This window comes from Tympanuchus pallidicinctus, unplaced genomic scaffold (genome assembly GCF_026119805.1).
Source record: "Tympanuchus pallidicinctus isolate F22 unplaced genomic scaffold, pur_lepc_1.0 scaffold2, whole genome shotgun sequence".
Taxonomy (NCBI): Eukaryota; Metazoa; Chordata; class Aves; order Galliformes; family Phasianidae; genus Tympanuchus; species Tympanuchus pallidicinctus.
Genome location: NW_026294721.1, coordinates 7,664,687 through 7,679,867, shown reverse-complemented (window position 1 = coordinate 7,679,867; position 15,181 = coordinate 7,664,687). Strand labels below are relative to the sequence as shown.

The window sequence follows — 15,181 nt, the reverse complement described above, 5'->3', positions numbered from 1 at the left end:
ACTCAGTGACCAATTCAGCAGTGCAGATACCATAGCTCTAGACCAGAGACTTATTGGACACAATTACTGTCTTAGTGTGGGCCATGGATTATTTCCACCAGGCTATTGAATTCCAGTGCCATGTGTAAGTGGTGAGAGTTTTAAGGTATGGATGTGTGATGTTTTCTAATTAATCTCACTGCTTCAGGAGATGAATGGTAATTTTAATTGATTTAGTCAGTGCCTCATACAATGGCCTCATTTCATACAGTTTGAGTATTTTGTCTATTCAACATTGTAATAAACTATTTCCACACCTGTTTCAAATTAATTTGAAATTTAGTTAAAGTTTCTTGAACATGATAACCAAATGAAGTTAACTACCTTGGATAAAATATCAGCAGCACACTTCACAGCAAAACTAACATTGCCTTGTTGTTATTGGAAGTAATCCACTTGTTATGTATTGAAACTATATTTGCCTTTCCACTGCCAAATCGTGTTGTTTCCTTGTCATCTCATGATCTAATACTACATCTTTTCCTCTGTTCCTACTTGCTCAGCCCCTACTTCATGCAAAAATGTATGCTTTAATAATTCTTTTTTTATTGCAGAAGACCAGTAGTCTTTTTTTTTCCTTCTTTAGTCTCCATGAGAGGATATTTCTCCAGCTGTGTGGGGATAGATTTGCAATTCCTAAAATCTAGAGTGGGTGAAATAGTCAGTGTTCTAATTTTGTTCCTATATGATGTGTTGGGCATCAGTTTGTTGTGAGTAGCTTGAAACACAAGCTCCATGTTCTCTGCATACTTCATTTCACTTTCTGTTTTCTGTGCTGATATTCTTTGGTTGGGATTAGTCAGTCTCCTATCTACTTGAAAACACTGTGATATCAGCTGTAACTGAATCCTCAATTTATGTCTCCAGTGTTGGCACAGGGGACAGGAATATCATTAATGATGAAGTTGATTACTTTCACCTAGATTTTTGTGACAGTAACAGATTAAATCATTGTTCTGGATAATTGTCATCATTTAAAATCAAGCTTGTTTGCATTAGGCAAAACGCATTAGTTCTAGATTGAGATTTTCTTTCTTCTTACAATAGACATCACTTGTGAAAATGTTCATTAATGAATAACTGGGGTAACTGTTACATTTTTACAAAATAAATCACACTCAAAAGATTTTGACAGGAAACTCTTAGAAACTTGCATTTGCAAATATAATGTTCACAATAGCAGAAATGTTTGTTTTGCCTTTGCGTTAAGCAGAGCAGCCTCCACAAATTAGAGTATAAATATATATGTATATATTCTATTGATATATAGGTGCTCAATCTAGATTTTGGCCTCTGGTGTTGCAATACATGTTTTTCAAAAAGCATTGATGCAGTGATTTCATTTGCTGACACTTCACTCATTCCAGTGTCTGTTCTTTCCACCCATGACCCCTTGACCTTGGAATTCAGTAACAGGGAAGAGGTTCAGTTTGCCTTCTCAAATCAGCATTTTAAAACATTGTAGGTTCTGAATTAAACAGCTCATGGATGTCGGTGTTGAATATTCTAACAGTTTTACTTTTGCAGCAAAGTATTTATGTTTTGAAAGCTGACTTTGCAGTAGTTAATATTAATATAATTTAACACTCTTTTTGCTTTATACTCTGACAGATCGTCTGTATGGTAACTTATTTTACCTTATAGTATACAGTTCCTTGTAGAAGTGCAGCTGTGACATTTGTTTAGGCTGACTATTAGTAAGGGAGAGGCAACTGTCTGTAAGAAGCATAATGGTTTTGGGAAGCATTTTGGTTTTAGAGTTATACAACTGCTTTGAATAAACCAGGTTGTTAGCTACAAGCTTAGCCAGGCAGCTTAATTTTATTTTAGATCAGAAGCTTAATATTATTTCACCTCAGATGTTTTCTTAAAATTCTAGATAAACTAAAAAAAAGTTTGAGAATTTTTATCAATGCAACTAAAACATCAGCTGGCGAAAAATAAGCCCTGTAACGTTGTACAGTTCTGAGTTGTTTCACTGTTTGACAGTGCTTTTCTGATTTTGTAAAGGAATTTCTTGTGTATAGTTATCTTTAAGTAGTCATTTTTATCATGAAGTATTTATTTCATTTAACTCAATTAACTTGAGTCTCAATGTAAAACCTGATGAAATTAAGAATGTAAAGGCAGGTATTGCAAATCCACACTATTTTCAAAATATTTTGAGGTGCTACAGCACATTTTGACACAATTTATAAACAGGATTGAATGCCACAATAGTAATTAGATTTACATTGAATCTTTTAGAGTATAGAAATAATGAAACAATGGATGCATTTTGTTAAATAGTACTGTGAATATGATTAGTAGGTGCCAAGGAAGTCAAGTAAAGATTGTGGAAAACAGAGGAACATCATGTTATATCAACTTTGAGAACTGAGAGTCCATCTTGTCTGGAAACTTTTTCTTAGGCCAAGGTCAAACATCTCTATGCAGAAGTTAAGACCTCCTTGCTTTTGAAACATAGAATTTCATGTCCACTGATTGTTGTAAAACAAACAAAACAAAAAGACTCTTCAGTATTAATTTTGCTTTTAATTAAATATAATCACATTTAATGTAATGTATTAAATATGATTACATTTAATAAGCATAATAGAAAATTAAGTTGTGAGAGGTGTTTTCAGTGAAGAGATGTTTTGTTCAGAATCTCATCCTTCTCTGCAAAAGATCCTCGTTATCTTTTCTTCCTCTTTTGAGTGCCCTGCCAAAATATTTGGATGTCTGTATCTTTCTTCTTTCTTAACTGCATAGAGGCAGTTTGATCGAATGTGATCTTCCCTTTTCCTCAGCTTGTTTTTTCTGAGCAACATGCACATTGTTTGCTGATGGTTTGATATGGCGACTGACAGAAGTTATATCACCGTTTGGTTATGTGCAGAGAACTTTCTTCTCATATTTATCTTAGGTTGCTCTGAAGATCCATCTATTTCTTTATAAGGTTTTGAGACTCTTCAGTAAACCAGAATTAGTGATTATTTGATACACTGCTGCAACTACCCATGTCATCTCTCAACATGGTTTCCATTCCTATTTGAAGCTTCTTTCAGAAAGGCGTGAAAAGTGAAGAACAAACTCTCAGACCATTAATTCCCTGATTTGTAGTTTAAAACAAGTGGTCATCTTGGCTTGTGTAGCTCTCTTAATCTGTTTAAATTTATGTATTCATTACTGATGGCCATCATCACTGATGTTCACAGTTGCACCTGATGGTGGGTATTAGTTAGCCTGACTCTTCTATTCTCTACTGCCAAAGCTGAAGACCCCAAGATGAGTTTTGTCTAGTTGCTTAATTCTTTCACCAATCACATGGCTCAGAAATAAATATCACCTGTCAGGGTAACTCACTGTGTGAGAGAAATACAAATCTGACAGAAAAGCACTTTTATGAAGGAGAGAAGGGGTGAAGGGTTCAGCGGAGTGTGTCCTCTTTGATGCTCTTCCATTGATATCAAACACTTCCTGTTCTAACTGAAGTCCAGAATTGTTCTGTTTTGTTTTTAAGATAAATTTCTGTGACTTTTTTTTTTTTTTAAAGAGCATTCAGAAATGCTCTTTAATTTATCTTCTCAATGTCAAGTATATGGGAGATCAGTATGCAGGTAAATATCTTAGTAAAGATAATGGATCAGTTTACCCCCATGTGAATCCTTCAAAAATTGTTACTGATGACAGGTACAATTTATGACATGTCCTTGTTGCAATCTCTATATCTGGGCCCCTTTAAAGATACTTTAAAGTGTAGCAGCAGGAGACTCCTGGCCCATGGAGAAAACTGCAAAGATATGTCTTCATCACCTGTAGTGAGCTTGAAAGCTAGATATCCTGTTCTGCAGAAGGCTTAGGATGAATGAAATAAATCTTCATGCAATGGAGTACAGAGGGCTACTCAGACAAAATAAATTATTTTATAATGAATCACTGGAACGATTTGAAAAATTGTAAAGCGCTTTTGGAATCTTGAAAAAGAGCTTTATAGGAGTTGTAAAGCTTTTCCTCCTGCTAAAAGAGCATAATAACAATTTAAGATGCATTTTGATGGGGTGGCATACAAAGAGGAAAAGAAGTACAATGACAAAGATGGGGTATAGAAAAGATGATATCAAGCTGACGGTAGTTCAGTCATTCTGTCAAAGATGTTGAACACAGTTATCCAAGGTGAAAGCTTTTTATTAAAAAAAAAAAAAGCAAAACTGAGTGAAATAAAATATGGAGTGTTGAAAAATGACACTCATTTAGGAATTGATCAGTTTCTTTTAATCAGTGTATACTTAGGTTATATCAGAAACATCTTCTTTTGTGTTACCTGCTGTTTCCCTTTTGAAAAGATGGAAGTCTGCATTTCAGATGCTTGTTTCCTATTTTAGAAAGTATCTTACCTTTCCATTCTTTATTGACCTGAATAGACAGGAGGTACCAAATCCAGACTATGTAGAGGGTGTGGTAGGACAGTCCAGCTGTCTATTTATTAACATTTATGTTCAAACTGATATGGTGCCTAGCATTATTGTGTTGCAAGAGAAAGACTGTCTATTTCTCTGGCCTAACTGTGCAAGTTAGAACCTTCAACATAGTCAGTGTCATGATGTAGTGGTCAGAGTTGATGGTTTGTCTAGGTTCCAGGAAATCCAGAAGGCTTAACCCTTTCCTATCCTGAAAGATAGTGCAAGCCACTCTAGCCACTGAGGACTGTCTTGAACTTTTCTTTGATGGTAAATGCACTTGCTGCCACTGTGTGCACTGCCATTTTGACTCTGGCTTGTAGTGGTGACACCATTTCTTGTCACCAGTAATGATACAGTCTGGGAATCTGTCACTTTCATCCTTGTATTGGTTCAAAAACTCCTGAGAAGCTTGCTTGTGGTGCTTTCTGTTCCTGTGTGAGCATTTGTGGGGTCCACCTGGTGCGAACTTTGTATTATTCCAATATTGCCACCCTCATTTCCAGTGAATCAAAGCCAACATTCAGCTCTATACGCAGTTCCATGTTTGTATTCTGCCACTTCACACAGATGAGCTCATTGACACTCTTCATTTTGTGGTGCAGCAGCTGTGCATGGCCGTCTGAAACAGGCTTGTCTTTCACATCATTAGTGCCACTGCTGAAATACACCATTCTGTTTCCTTATCCTCACATCTGCTGTTTGGTCTCTATTCAGCAAGAGTCAATGAATGTGAATGGATGCAATTTTTTCCATATCAAGGAGCACACCTCTGCTTCGTATGTGCTTCAGTGTCAGCTGCCATTTTGTCGGACTGCTCCTCTGCTGCCATCCGTAACACAGCAACAACATGTAATGGAATATCAATAGGAAGGTTCAACTTCTGCTGCCATTCCATCAATACCTTCCTTTGACATTGTGGGCCAACATAAAATAGGGCACATTGCTTTTGGAGCAGCCCTTGTATCTACATACAATGTAATGGAGCTTAACTGCATAAAAATTATTCCAAGATCTCTTCCATGCACTACTTTTAAAATATTTGAGGCAACTTATGCCTGATCCTTGTCATTTTTTTTTCCATTAATCATGGAATAGGAACTTTCAAAAAGCTTGCTTATTCTTGCACGTTACATTAATGGTAAGCATGCTAAGTTATAGCGTATCAGTCTCTTCCATGTGTTTAGAATACTCAGATAACATTTTACTGTATACGCTGCCTGCCTTATACTAAGGCCAATGTCACTTAAAAACTCTAAGCTCTCAGACTTTACCTCCCACATAATATATCTAGTGGTGATTCTACTGTAAAACTGAGCCTTTCTAAAGCTTATGCTTGTCACTAATTACGTAAATCATCTGTACCGGTTTCATATGCCAACACAGAGTTCTAAGCACGATCTCACAAAATATATAACCCCATTTTAGTAGCAACTGGTGATTAAAAATGGCAGATTTGTGCACTTCACTGATGACTTAAACATAGAAAAGCGCAAAATACCCAAGAAAATGTAGACCAGTCAGATGAATGAAGATGTGTTTGTTTGTATATTCACTCATTTATTGGGTGTTAATGGCTGTGTACAAAATAAATTTAATGGCACTCCATCTCATTTCCCACATCAACGACTCCCAGTTAGGACTTGAATTAGTTGGCAGATGCAGGACAGCAGCCAAGAGCCTTGTGGCTATTATGACTGCAAGGTAATGCAGATCAAGACAATGTGTGTCTGCCAGATATTGTGTTTGAGAAGTTAGTTCTTCCTTTTCCTGCACATAAACAGACGACTTCGTCACCACACAGTGTTTCTCAGAAGTACTGAAACATTTTGTTACAGTCTTTTGAGACCGATTTACTTCTGTATCTACCTGTTCTCAAAACTATTTTTTAATTCAGCACTGTTTTCTTACATTAGATAGCTTCCTTAGCTTTAAAATCTCATAAAAAATGAGATGATAATGTTTCCTTCTCAATACTGTGGTATTCTATGATGACTCTAAAACCAAAATGAAGTTTTAACTTGAAATAGGTATGAACAGAAGCCTTTTTAACAAATTAATTCATTATCATAAAAAATTTATTTGCAGAGGAAACAATCTGAAGAAGAAAGCCCTATGATGGTTTCTAGCATGGGCGCATTTATGAGAAACTGCCCCTCACCCCATGCCATTTTATTATTGAAAAGAGTAGTCTCCACCCCAAGCTGAAAGAATGGCACTGTGTTGCAAAGGGATTTGAGCATCCTACCTAGAAATAGATCAGAGTTGACATAAACAGAAGAAAGCATTTTGTTATTAGAATAGAATAAACATGTATAGTTTTGATTAATGACTTCTATTTGCTCAAGCACTTGTGATTTATAACACAATTTCTTTTATCATCTTTTGTTATTCAGGATTCCTGAGTGAGATACATACATTTGCAAATATACAGTGTGCTACCTTTAGTGCCTTTCCGCTGAACGCTCACATTTCCCACTCTGATACACTTGGATGTGTTGACTGATCATTTTGGTTTTAGCATTATATTAAAAGAAATACTTGACATAAAGCTCTAAAATATTAGTTGCTTCTCATATATTTCTTGGATAACTCGAAGGTCAGAAAATGTAGAGTGGTTGTTGTGTTTGCCATAATCACATGATGCATGTACATCTGCACCATTAAATGTCTTGGACAAATATTTAATATAACTGCTTACAATCAAAGCATAGGATCCTTCTCCTGACTGCCTATTACAATTACAGCAGTGTTTTCTTGATCGGCCCCTTCAAGCTGGGGTTTGTATAATGCAAAAGCAACCTTAATAATCCTATAATAGGGTCTCTTGCGTCATCAAGTTCTGATGTCTTCTACTTTGATCTTCTCTAGAACTTCCAGTCCTACCCAGCAGGACTTTTCAGTAAGACTCAGTAAGCTTCAGTCTTGCTTTCTCAATAGAATGACCCGAGAAGTCTGTATCTGCCTCTACAGATCTCCATGACTTTTTTTACCTGCTATGTTCTTAAAGTTAAAACTCTTCTTTTTCGTAGAGGTCAGCAGCCAACTTACCCTCTGCTCACCCCTTGGCTCTCAATTGCCTTTAGCCTCAGACTTAAGCGAATCTGCAAGTAAGTTCTATTGCTGTAATCCTATCTCTTTACTTTACCAGGCATCTAGTATGAATTATGCAGTGTGAGGAAAACAGAGCTACATGTTGTACTGTTTCCCAAGTTTAAATACAGTGTTCTGGGGTAAGATCTGCTCTTTTTTCTGGGAAATTCTATCAGATTATATTTCCTCTCATTCTGGATAGGTGTTTTCTCAAGAATATGTGTGGCTTTCTGCCAGATCCTTCAGGAAATTCCTGCAGACTTTCTGGCAGGGATTACTTCAGGAAATCTTTGATGATGTCTGGTTTCCTAATTCAGCACATATTAGTTCCAACTGCCACTCTATAACCTTAATCAGGTACATTTGGGAATTTCATCCCATTTTATTCATAGGAGCCATGATGACCTTTTGACCTGGCACAACAGAGAAAATAAATTATGAGAGCCTCCACGTACAGAAATGATTGACTTAATGTGGGAATGATCTTCAGATTAAAGATGCTCTTCGTGTTTCTCAGCTTAAAAATGAACAGAGAAAAATTCATATCCTTGAAGCAATTGTACTGTTCAAAATGACTGTGAACTTTTGTAAAACCAGACTGTTTATTTACCCTATAAAGATGTGAAATCATTTCTGATTTTCTTCTTCAAAATACATGTATTTCGAACAGGACTCTCTTAACATTGATTGCACCCAAAGTCTTCTTGTCTGTCTTTCACTGTGTAATTATATGAGCACTTTTCATAGGCTAGGCTAAAACCAGTGTGTGAGCCAACCATGCACAATTCTATGGCTCTGTTGATTTGCTAGGTGTTTAAGCATCATAATGCCAGTAAAAGACTCTAAGGATGTATACAGAAATATGACTTTTTTTTAAGCTTGTCAAACAAAACCTTCACAATAAAGAGTATTCCATAACAAAAAGCTTTAATGACAAACTATACCAAACTGATTCTTAAAATGCAATTGAATCATCAATGGACCCATGAGAAAACTTTTTCACAAGCTGTTCATATAGCATCAAGCATCTCTGATGGCAATCCATCTTTAACTTCCCAAAATAGTTCATGTAGGTACTTATATTCAAAGTGTGAGCCAATTAGGTAGAGATTTCTTCCAATAAGCTTCTATTTAAGCCGTATTACCAGTATACTTCAGTGCTCTAAATGGTCAGTAATGTCCTGAAGCTATATTTAGATAAGAGAAAGCAAAGATAACACATAATTGGTGATTGCAGAGTCCTAGCTTTTAATTTACAAATTACTAAATCCATTAGCCCTTTTATAGGACAGTCTGCATCCTTGGTGTGTGAATGAGAAGCAGAAAGGATAGTGTTTGTTGCAAGCAAACTAGTTACAGTCTTTGCTCCTGCTGCTGTTTTATGATATATCTCCATTTCAGAGCTCTTTAAAACATATAAGAGATTCTCTGCGTGCTTTTATCAATAATTATTCTTGATGAAGGCTCAGATATTCTTACTAATGAAGCATTTATATAACATTTGTTTAATTAAGCTTGAGGTCAAACTTTTCTTGGTGTTTCTGTATGCTTTGTGTCTTGAACAATGCTGATGCTGGGGAGGTTTAACTTTTCTCATGGGTCAGTACTGGATCTTCTTCATCCTAAGTAACTAATAATATAGTAGAAGGGATTTTCTTAGTCAAGGATTTGATTTAGAAAAATCAAACAGAAAACAAGGTAAGGATTAAAGAACTACATTTTCTGAGGTCTGTCACCACCAAAATTCATAAACAAGCTGTGTGTTCCTTGTGCCTAAGATAAAAGCTCCTAAATTCTTCTGTTTATGTCTTGTTAATCTGTAGTTAAATATGTTTCTGTGAGGATAAAAATGTGAATTGATTTTAACTGAAAATGTATTATTTTTGTTTGTTTGTTTAGGAAGGGCATTCCAAGTGAACAAGTGAAACAAACTGATAGAGAGCAAGCAAAGCGTATCGTTTACTCAGTGGTTTATGGAGCAGGTAGGCATTCTTATAAAATAAATTGCTACAGTATGTTCATACCATCTATGTAACTTATGCAAATATACCAAATGTCTGAAGATGAGTTAAATTTTGCCAGTGTATTATATTTTGATTTTCATTAAGTATTGTTAAATAATTAAAATTGTCAAATTAATATACCTGCGTTGACCTATATAAAAATTACACAGATGTCAGGTTTATTTGCTGCTGATGTAAGGGATGCATTTGTCTTCATCTAAAAGAGGCATAATTTTTAGGAAACTTTATTTTCTGTTGGTATTTACGAAGAGATGAGAACAGGCCTAATTAAATGAGAAGAACTCAGATACTGTTTCTAACTCAGATACTGACTCAAGATGCATTCTTACAACCACGGAATGGTAAGGCTGGAAAGGACCTCTGGAGGAGATTGCTGGTATTACGCTTACTGCAGTCAGTGGAAGTCTACTACTTCACGTAGTGATTTTTTTGGTTTATGCTTTCTTGGCTTTACACTGCTCTTGGTTCGTATTTTTAAAATCTTTCCTATAATCTTGGAGGACAGAAAACACTATAATACAGAAAAGTTTTACTAGGTATAGGAGTTGGTACCTTAATTAATATACCATCTATTGAGAGATAGAGCAGAATTTCAGACATTTTGCCCAATGTGGAGCAGTTATATTCATCTGTTTATGCCTCAGTCATCCTGTGAAACTACAGAAAAGGCAACTTAAACATCTATGAAAGAAAGAATCGCTTCTCTTCAGTGGCACTAGTCCTGTGTTCTAGTCTTGTCTTATACAGAGCACAGAGGCATGTCAAAGTGTTTAAATGAAAAACAGAGAAGCTGGTTGGAAGTGTGATTTTCAGTTTTGAAATATGATTTTATAGAGCGGAAGATGCTAGAACACATAAGCTATTAGTAACAGTTTCCCTGGCACGGATAACTCAAGGGGAGTGCTCAAGGAAGCTTCAGCCCACTCCTGGGAGTTGCTTAGCATGGCCTGTGCTCCCACATGGTGAAATATGGTCTTAAGTGGCTGTAGAGTCTTCTCTTTTTGCTTTCCAGGAATTGCATTTTGCTGGAACTTCTCAAACTCCCTTGTTGTTATTGTAGTTTAATTTTCCTTCTCTTGTATGTAATTCTTTGTTCTGTATAGCAAGTAGTTCTTTAGAAGGGTAACATGGACAAATACAGATGTTGCAGTTCTCCAAGAAAGCCTCAGCATTCTTTTAGCCATTAACAACACGTGCTTTTGCAGATAGATTTGTCATTTTCTGACCAAGAAATTAAAAACAAGTTATTTTGATGTAAAATAGATTCCCAGGCCAATAACAGGTCAGCTAGGAGTCATCTGAGATGTGAATTTCTTGTTCTAGCACCTTGTCTGGACTGGTGTTCCTGTCGCTCAGTGCAGATCCCAGCATGACAGAACAAAATGCTACATTATTCTGTATTCAGAAGTCTGAAATGCATATCAGACTGACAGGGATGGCATTTAGGTGGCTGAAATTCTTTTTCTTTAAGAACGCTGGATAATTTTTCTTGACAGTATTATCATGACAGTAACTGTTCTATGCTTTTAGTGCCTTGAAACTTTACCTCTCAGCTTATGTTGTTTCCAGACTCAGTGTTGGTTTTGTGATGCTGTGCAGACAAATATATACGTCTTTCAAACCTTGTATGACTAAAGTTGATGTGTCTGTTATTTTTAATGAAAATATTTAATTTATAAATGTATTTAAACTGAAACTCTTAGATAATACTTTTGTACTGTGAAAAATTGTCTTTGGTATAATATTATATGTTTGCAATATATGTGATAATAATATATATTATGCATCTATATCTTATCCAAAATGCAGTACTCCTTTCCATCTCTGCTGAAACAATTTTCTATTCTGCATTTCTTTTCCATCTCTTTCATCTCACAACTTGGATTTAGATTTCTGTAGACATTGAGGAGTCCAAGACTGTTTGAAATCTGTGGGATTAAAACTTTTAGCTGTATTTTTAAAATCAGGCCACCTGGTCTGATTACTTCTGCTGTTAGGTTTTTTTACGAATTCTACACCGTACCCAAAGCTTCTGGCTAAACTCAGCAAGCCATACCTCCATATTTTTTTTTACATAATTTGTAGGTTCTATTATCTTCTCCTTAGAGTCTGCAGATTTCAACTTCAACGAAACATTCAAGCTCAAGGATAATGTTTGCATCATTGAAATATGATTATGGATATCAGATCCATCCTCTTTCATAGAGATGGGCGTATTTACCAATTTCAGTAATTGTGAACGTAACAGTTTTATTGTCTGTAATGGATTTCTGTTCTTTTTTTTTTTTTTTTTTTTTTGTATACAGGTAAAGAACGTCTTGCAGAATGTTTGGGAATTACTCCTCTTGAAGCTAGTTGCTTTATAGAGAGTTTTATGCAAAAATACAAGAAAGTACATGAATTTACCAAGAAAACCATTGGACAATGCCAAAATAAAGGTAATCCAAATCGACAACCATTATTTTTTTAATTACTCATTGTGTCACAACGATGAAGACAGAGATTCAGCTTAATCTAAATTCACATAATTGCAGAACAAGAGATAATACGTAATATCATCTCTTGGTGAGTCAGGTATTTTTTCTCTTTTACTCCTGAGACAAATTGGTTGGCAGCTTCTCTGCCTTTCCTAAGAAAGATGCTAGCAAAGTAATATTTCTGTTCTCAGTCTGAACTCTGCTTAATGTCAAGCTATTCTACATCATTTCAACATAAAATGTACTCCAACACAAATCCAGGGCATATTTTACTTAATGAATATGTTACATCACTGCTGAAACACGGAAGTTCAGCCATTTAGTCAAAGAACCAGTTTACAGAAACAATTTTTAAATACGTGTTTCTTCATCACAGTAGTCAGAATTTCAAGCTCAGGTGGTATCTGTGATGACAGATGTGTGCAGAGTGCTTCTTGAAGCCAGCAGCTGCAAACTCTTTTAGCATTGAATTTGTTGTTAGTCTACATATTCATTTACATTTAGAGAATCCTAGGAGTGCAGCAATTAGAGAAGAGAAAGAACAGCTGCTAGAAATATTTTTAAAGTTTACTAGAAGAACTGTCAAGATGGATTTCTTAGTACACTGTGTGGTACGGTGTGGTGTACTAAGAATACTGTAGAAATAAATTGTAAATTTGCCATATAACATTGCCTATAATTATTGAGGTGAACATGATGGTAGAAACAAGTAACTGATTCAGACTTCTTTGTAATGTTTAGACCTTAAAATTCTATGGGGAGCCTTAGCTTTCATTGTGTCATGGAATTACATTCCTTTATTCATTAACATTGCTGAAGAAAACATAAGTTTTCAGGAGCTTTCCTTTAGGGAATGAAGCTCAACAAAATATGTATTGTAAAATTTTACACAATTATGATGTATTTGTTTTGATTTACTTAAAATAGCATTGTTTTCTTCTCTTAAAAGTAAATGAGTTTCCGTAATCAAGATTCTGTGCTCAAGAATGTTTATTGTGCTGAGTAGACAAGTGTCATAACTAATGTCCTTGATTGTGGTTAAAACATAGTACACACCTGTTTAATTAGTACTCCTCTCAGTCTGAACTGTTTATTTCAGTTATATAAGCTCAAAAATTTTTGCAGCAGGCAAACATTCTTTAGTACTTTTCTTGTTCATCCATCTCAGATTAAAAAACTCTTCCAACCTAGAGAGCTCATTTTTACTTATCTGCTGTTCAAAGATGAATGGCATCTGACCAACTAATTTTATTTAGGTTTTACAAATGTTCAGTACTTAATTTACCATAAGCATACTATAGAGAAATAGGATTATTACATTAAATCTATTTCTCATTGAGTGTTTAGTGTTTTAAAAATTCTTGCTTCTTACTGTTCTTTGCAGAAAGTCTTAGTTAAATTAGGAAGACTGATTTGCCAGAGAACATCCCAACCTCCAGACAGTTCAGTTCCCTGTTCTAAAAATTGAACTTTTCATGTTCATGCTGTTGGTAATATGCAACTTAACAGAAAGCTTTATTAGTTCAGCAGAGCTATTTTCATTACCCTGTGCATAATATTGGGTTTGTGTTGTACATAGTACAAAAACACAGTTTCAACAAAACACAGAACTCTGTGTTTTGAGAGCTTTTATTGCGCATGAGATTAAATTATGGTGTGCAGTCTGAGCTCCAGTGGTATCCAGTGATGGCCTATGGGTAGTCAGGGTGATCAGAAGTGTAACAGAAAACCTTTTTTTAGGACAAGGCTTATTTTTGGGAGATAAGTAAAGCAAGAATTTTACAAGTGTTTTCTGGACAGGAGGATCATGGGATCTCTCTTTCTCTCTCTGTTCCTCTCACTTGTCCTCCAAAAAAATCCAGTGATGATGGCAAAATACTTCATTAGGCTAAAAATGAATATTTAACTATTTTAATGTGTTTCATTTAAACTACTTACTTAACTAGAGGTAAGAAAGTTTGGTTGTGGAAGGGACATGAAACTATTGCATTAAGAAAATCGGGGAAAAAAAATTCTCCAAAAATGATTGGACAATTTTGGGAATGATTCATTAGTGATTTAATTGCTGTGCAAACTGATTTTTTTGCTATTCCCAAGTAAACTATTCATTGCATGGAAAGCTCTAATTATGGCTACTAATAGATAGCTAATTCTGCTAGGTATTTATAGTTTCATCTCCCACAGAGAGTTTGCTATTTTACCAGCATATTGGCAGATAATCCTAATGAAAATACAGCTTTAATGAACATAAATTTTTATTGTATAACATGTATCAATTCTCTGAATAAAATAATTCTGAGGCTAACAATGCAATAAGCTCTGAATACTTTCAGAGGGCGAATTATCTCAAGCAGCACAATTACAAAAAATCTGCATTATCTTCAAAAATAATTTTTAAAGTTTAACTTGTAATTGCTCTAGAAATGCTGATTTCTACTTAAATCCTACAAGGTTATGTGGTTTCCATTATGGGACGCAAAAGACTGCTTGCTAATATCAATTCACAGGATTACAAACTACGCACTCAAGCAGAGAGGCAGGCTGTCAATTTTGTTGTTCAAGGTAAAATCTCACCTATGTACCCACCTACTTACCTACCATCTATCTATCTTAACTCTAACAGGCGAAATCTCCTTTGCTCTCAAAAAAATGAGTATTCTCATGGTCTGTTAAAGTAAGCTACTGAGGCATGAGTTTTATTATAAAAACAGAAGTTTAAAATGTTTATTCTAGGTTCCTTGGAAACTTCAAATAAACACAGTATATTAATACAGTAGAGTTCTCTGCCATTGTTAAATACAGGTGTAGACATTAACTACATATGGAGAAAACATACAAGATTTCAAGGCTTGAATGCATGGTTGTCTGAAATATTTTCCTTTCTGGCTTCTTTGAGAGTTTCTTTCACAGTGCTTCTGTGATTTTTATGCTTACAGTTTCTGGCTTTTTTTTTTGTCACGTAGCTTTAGTTTAAGAAATATGCAGTATTACAAGAACCTTATTATATTTTGAAACCCAACTCTTCATAAGGAACATTTGAAAATAATTCTCTGAAGGGTGAAAATAAAGATGTTTCTTCAGAGAAATTGGAAATGTAAAAATTAGC

At 35.1% G+C, this 15,181-nt stretch overlaps 1 protein-coding gene across 5 annotated transcripts in view; it reads left to right on the top strand.

The window, feature by feature from the left end:
• The window catches only part of POLN (DNA polymerase nu), a 78,564-nt gene that overhangs the window by 40,986 nt on the left and 22,397 nt on the right, over positions 1–15,181 (top strand). For 3 of the 5 annotated variants that reach the window (XM_052682202.1, XM_052682201.1, XM_052682200.1), the window contains 3 exons: positions 9,474–9,556; positions 11,905–12,036; positions 14,527–14,637. In XM_052682202.1, coding sequence (XP_052538162.1) covers positions 9,474–9,556; positions 11,905–12,036; positions 14,527–14,637 — 326 coding nt within the window. The remainder of the gene's footprint in view (positions 1–9,473; positions 9,557–11,904; positions 12,037–14,526; positions 14,638–15,181) is intronic. The other 2 variants (XM_052682203.1, XM_052682204.1) reach the window with 1 other exon arrangement.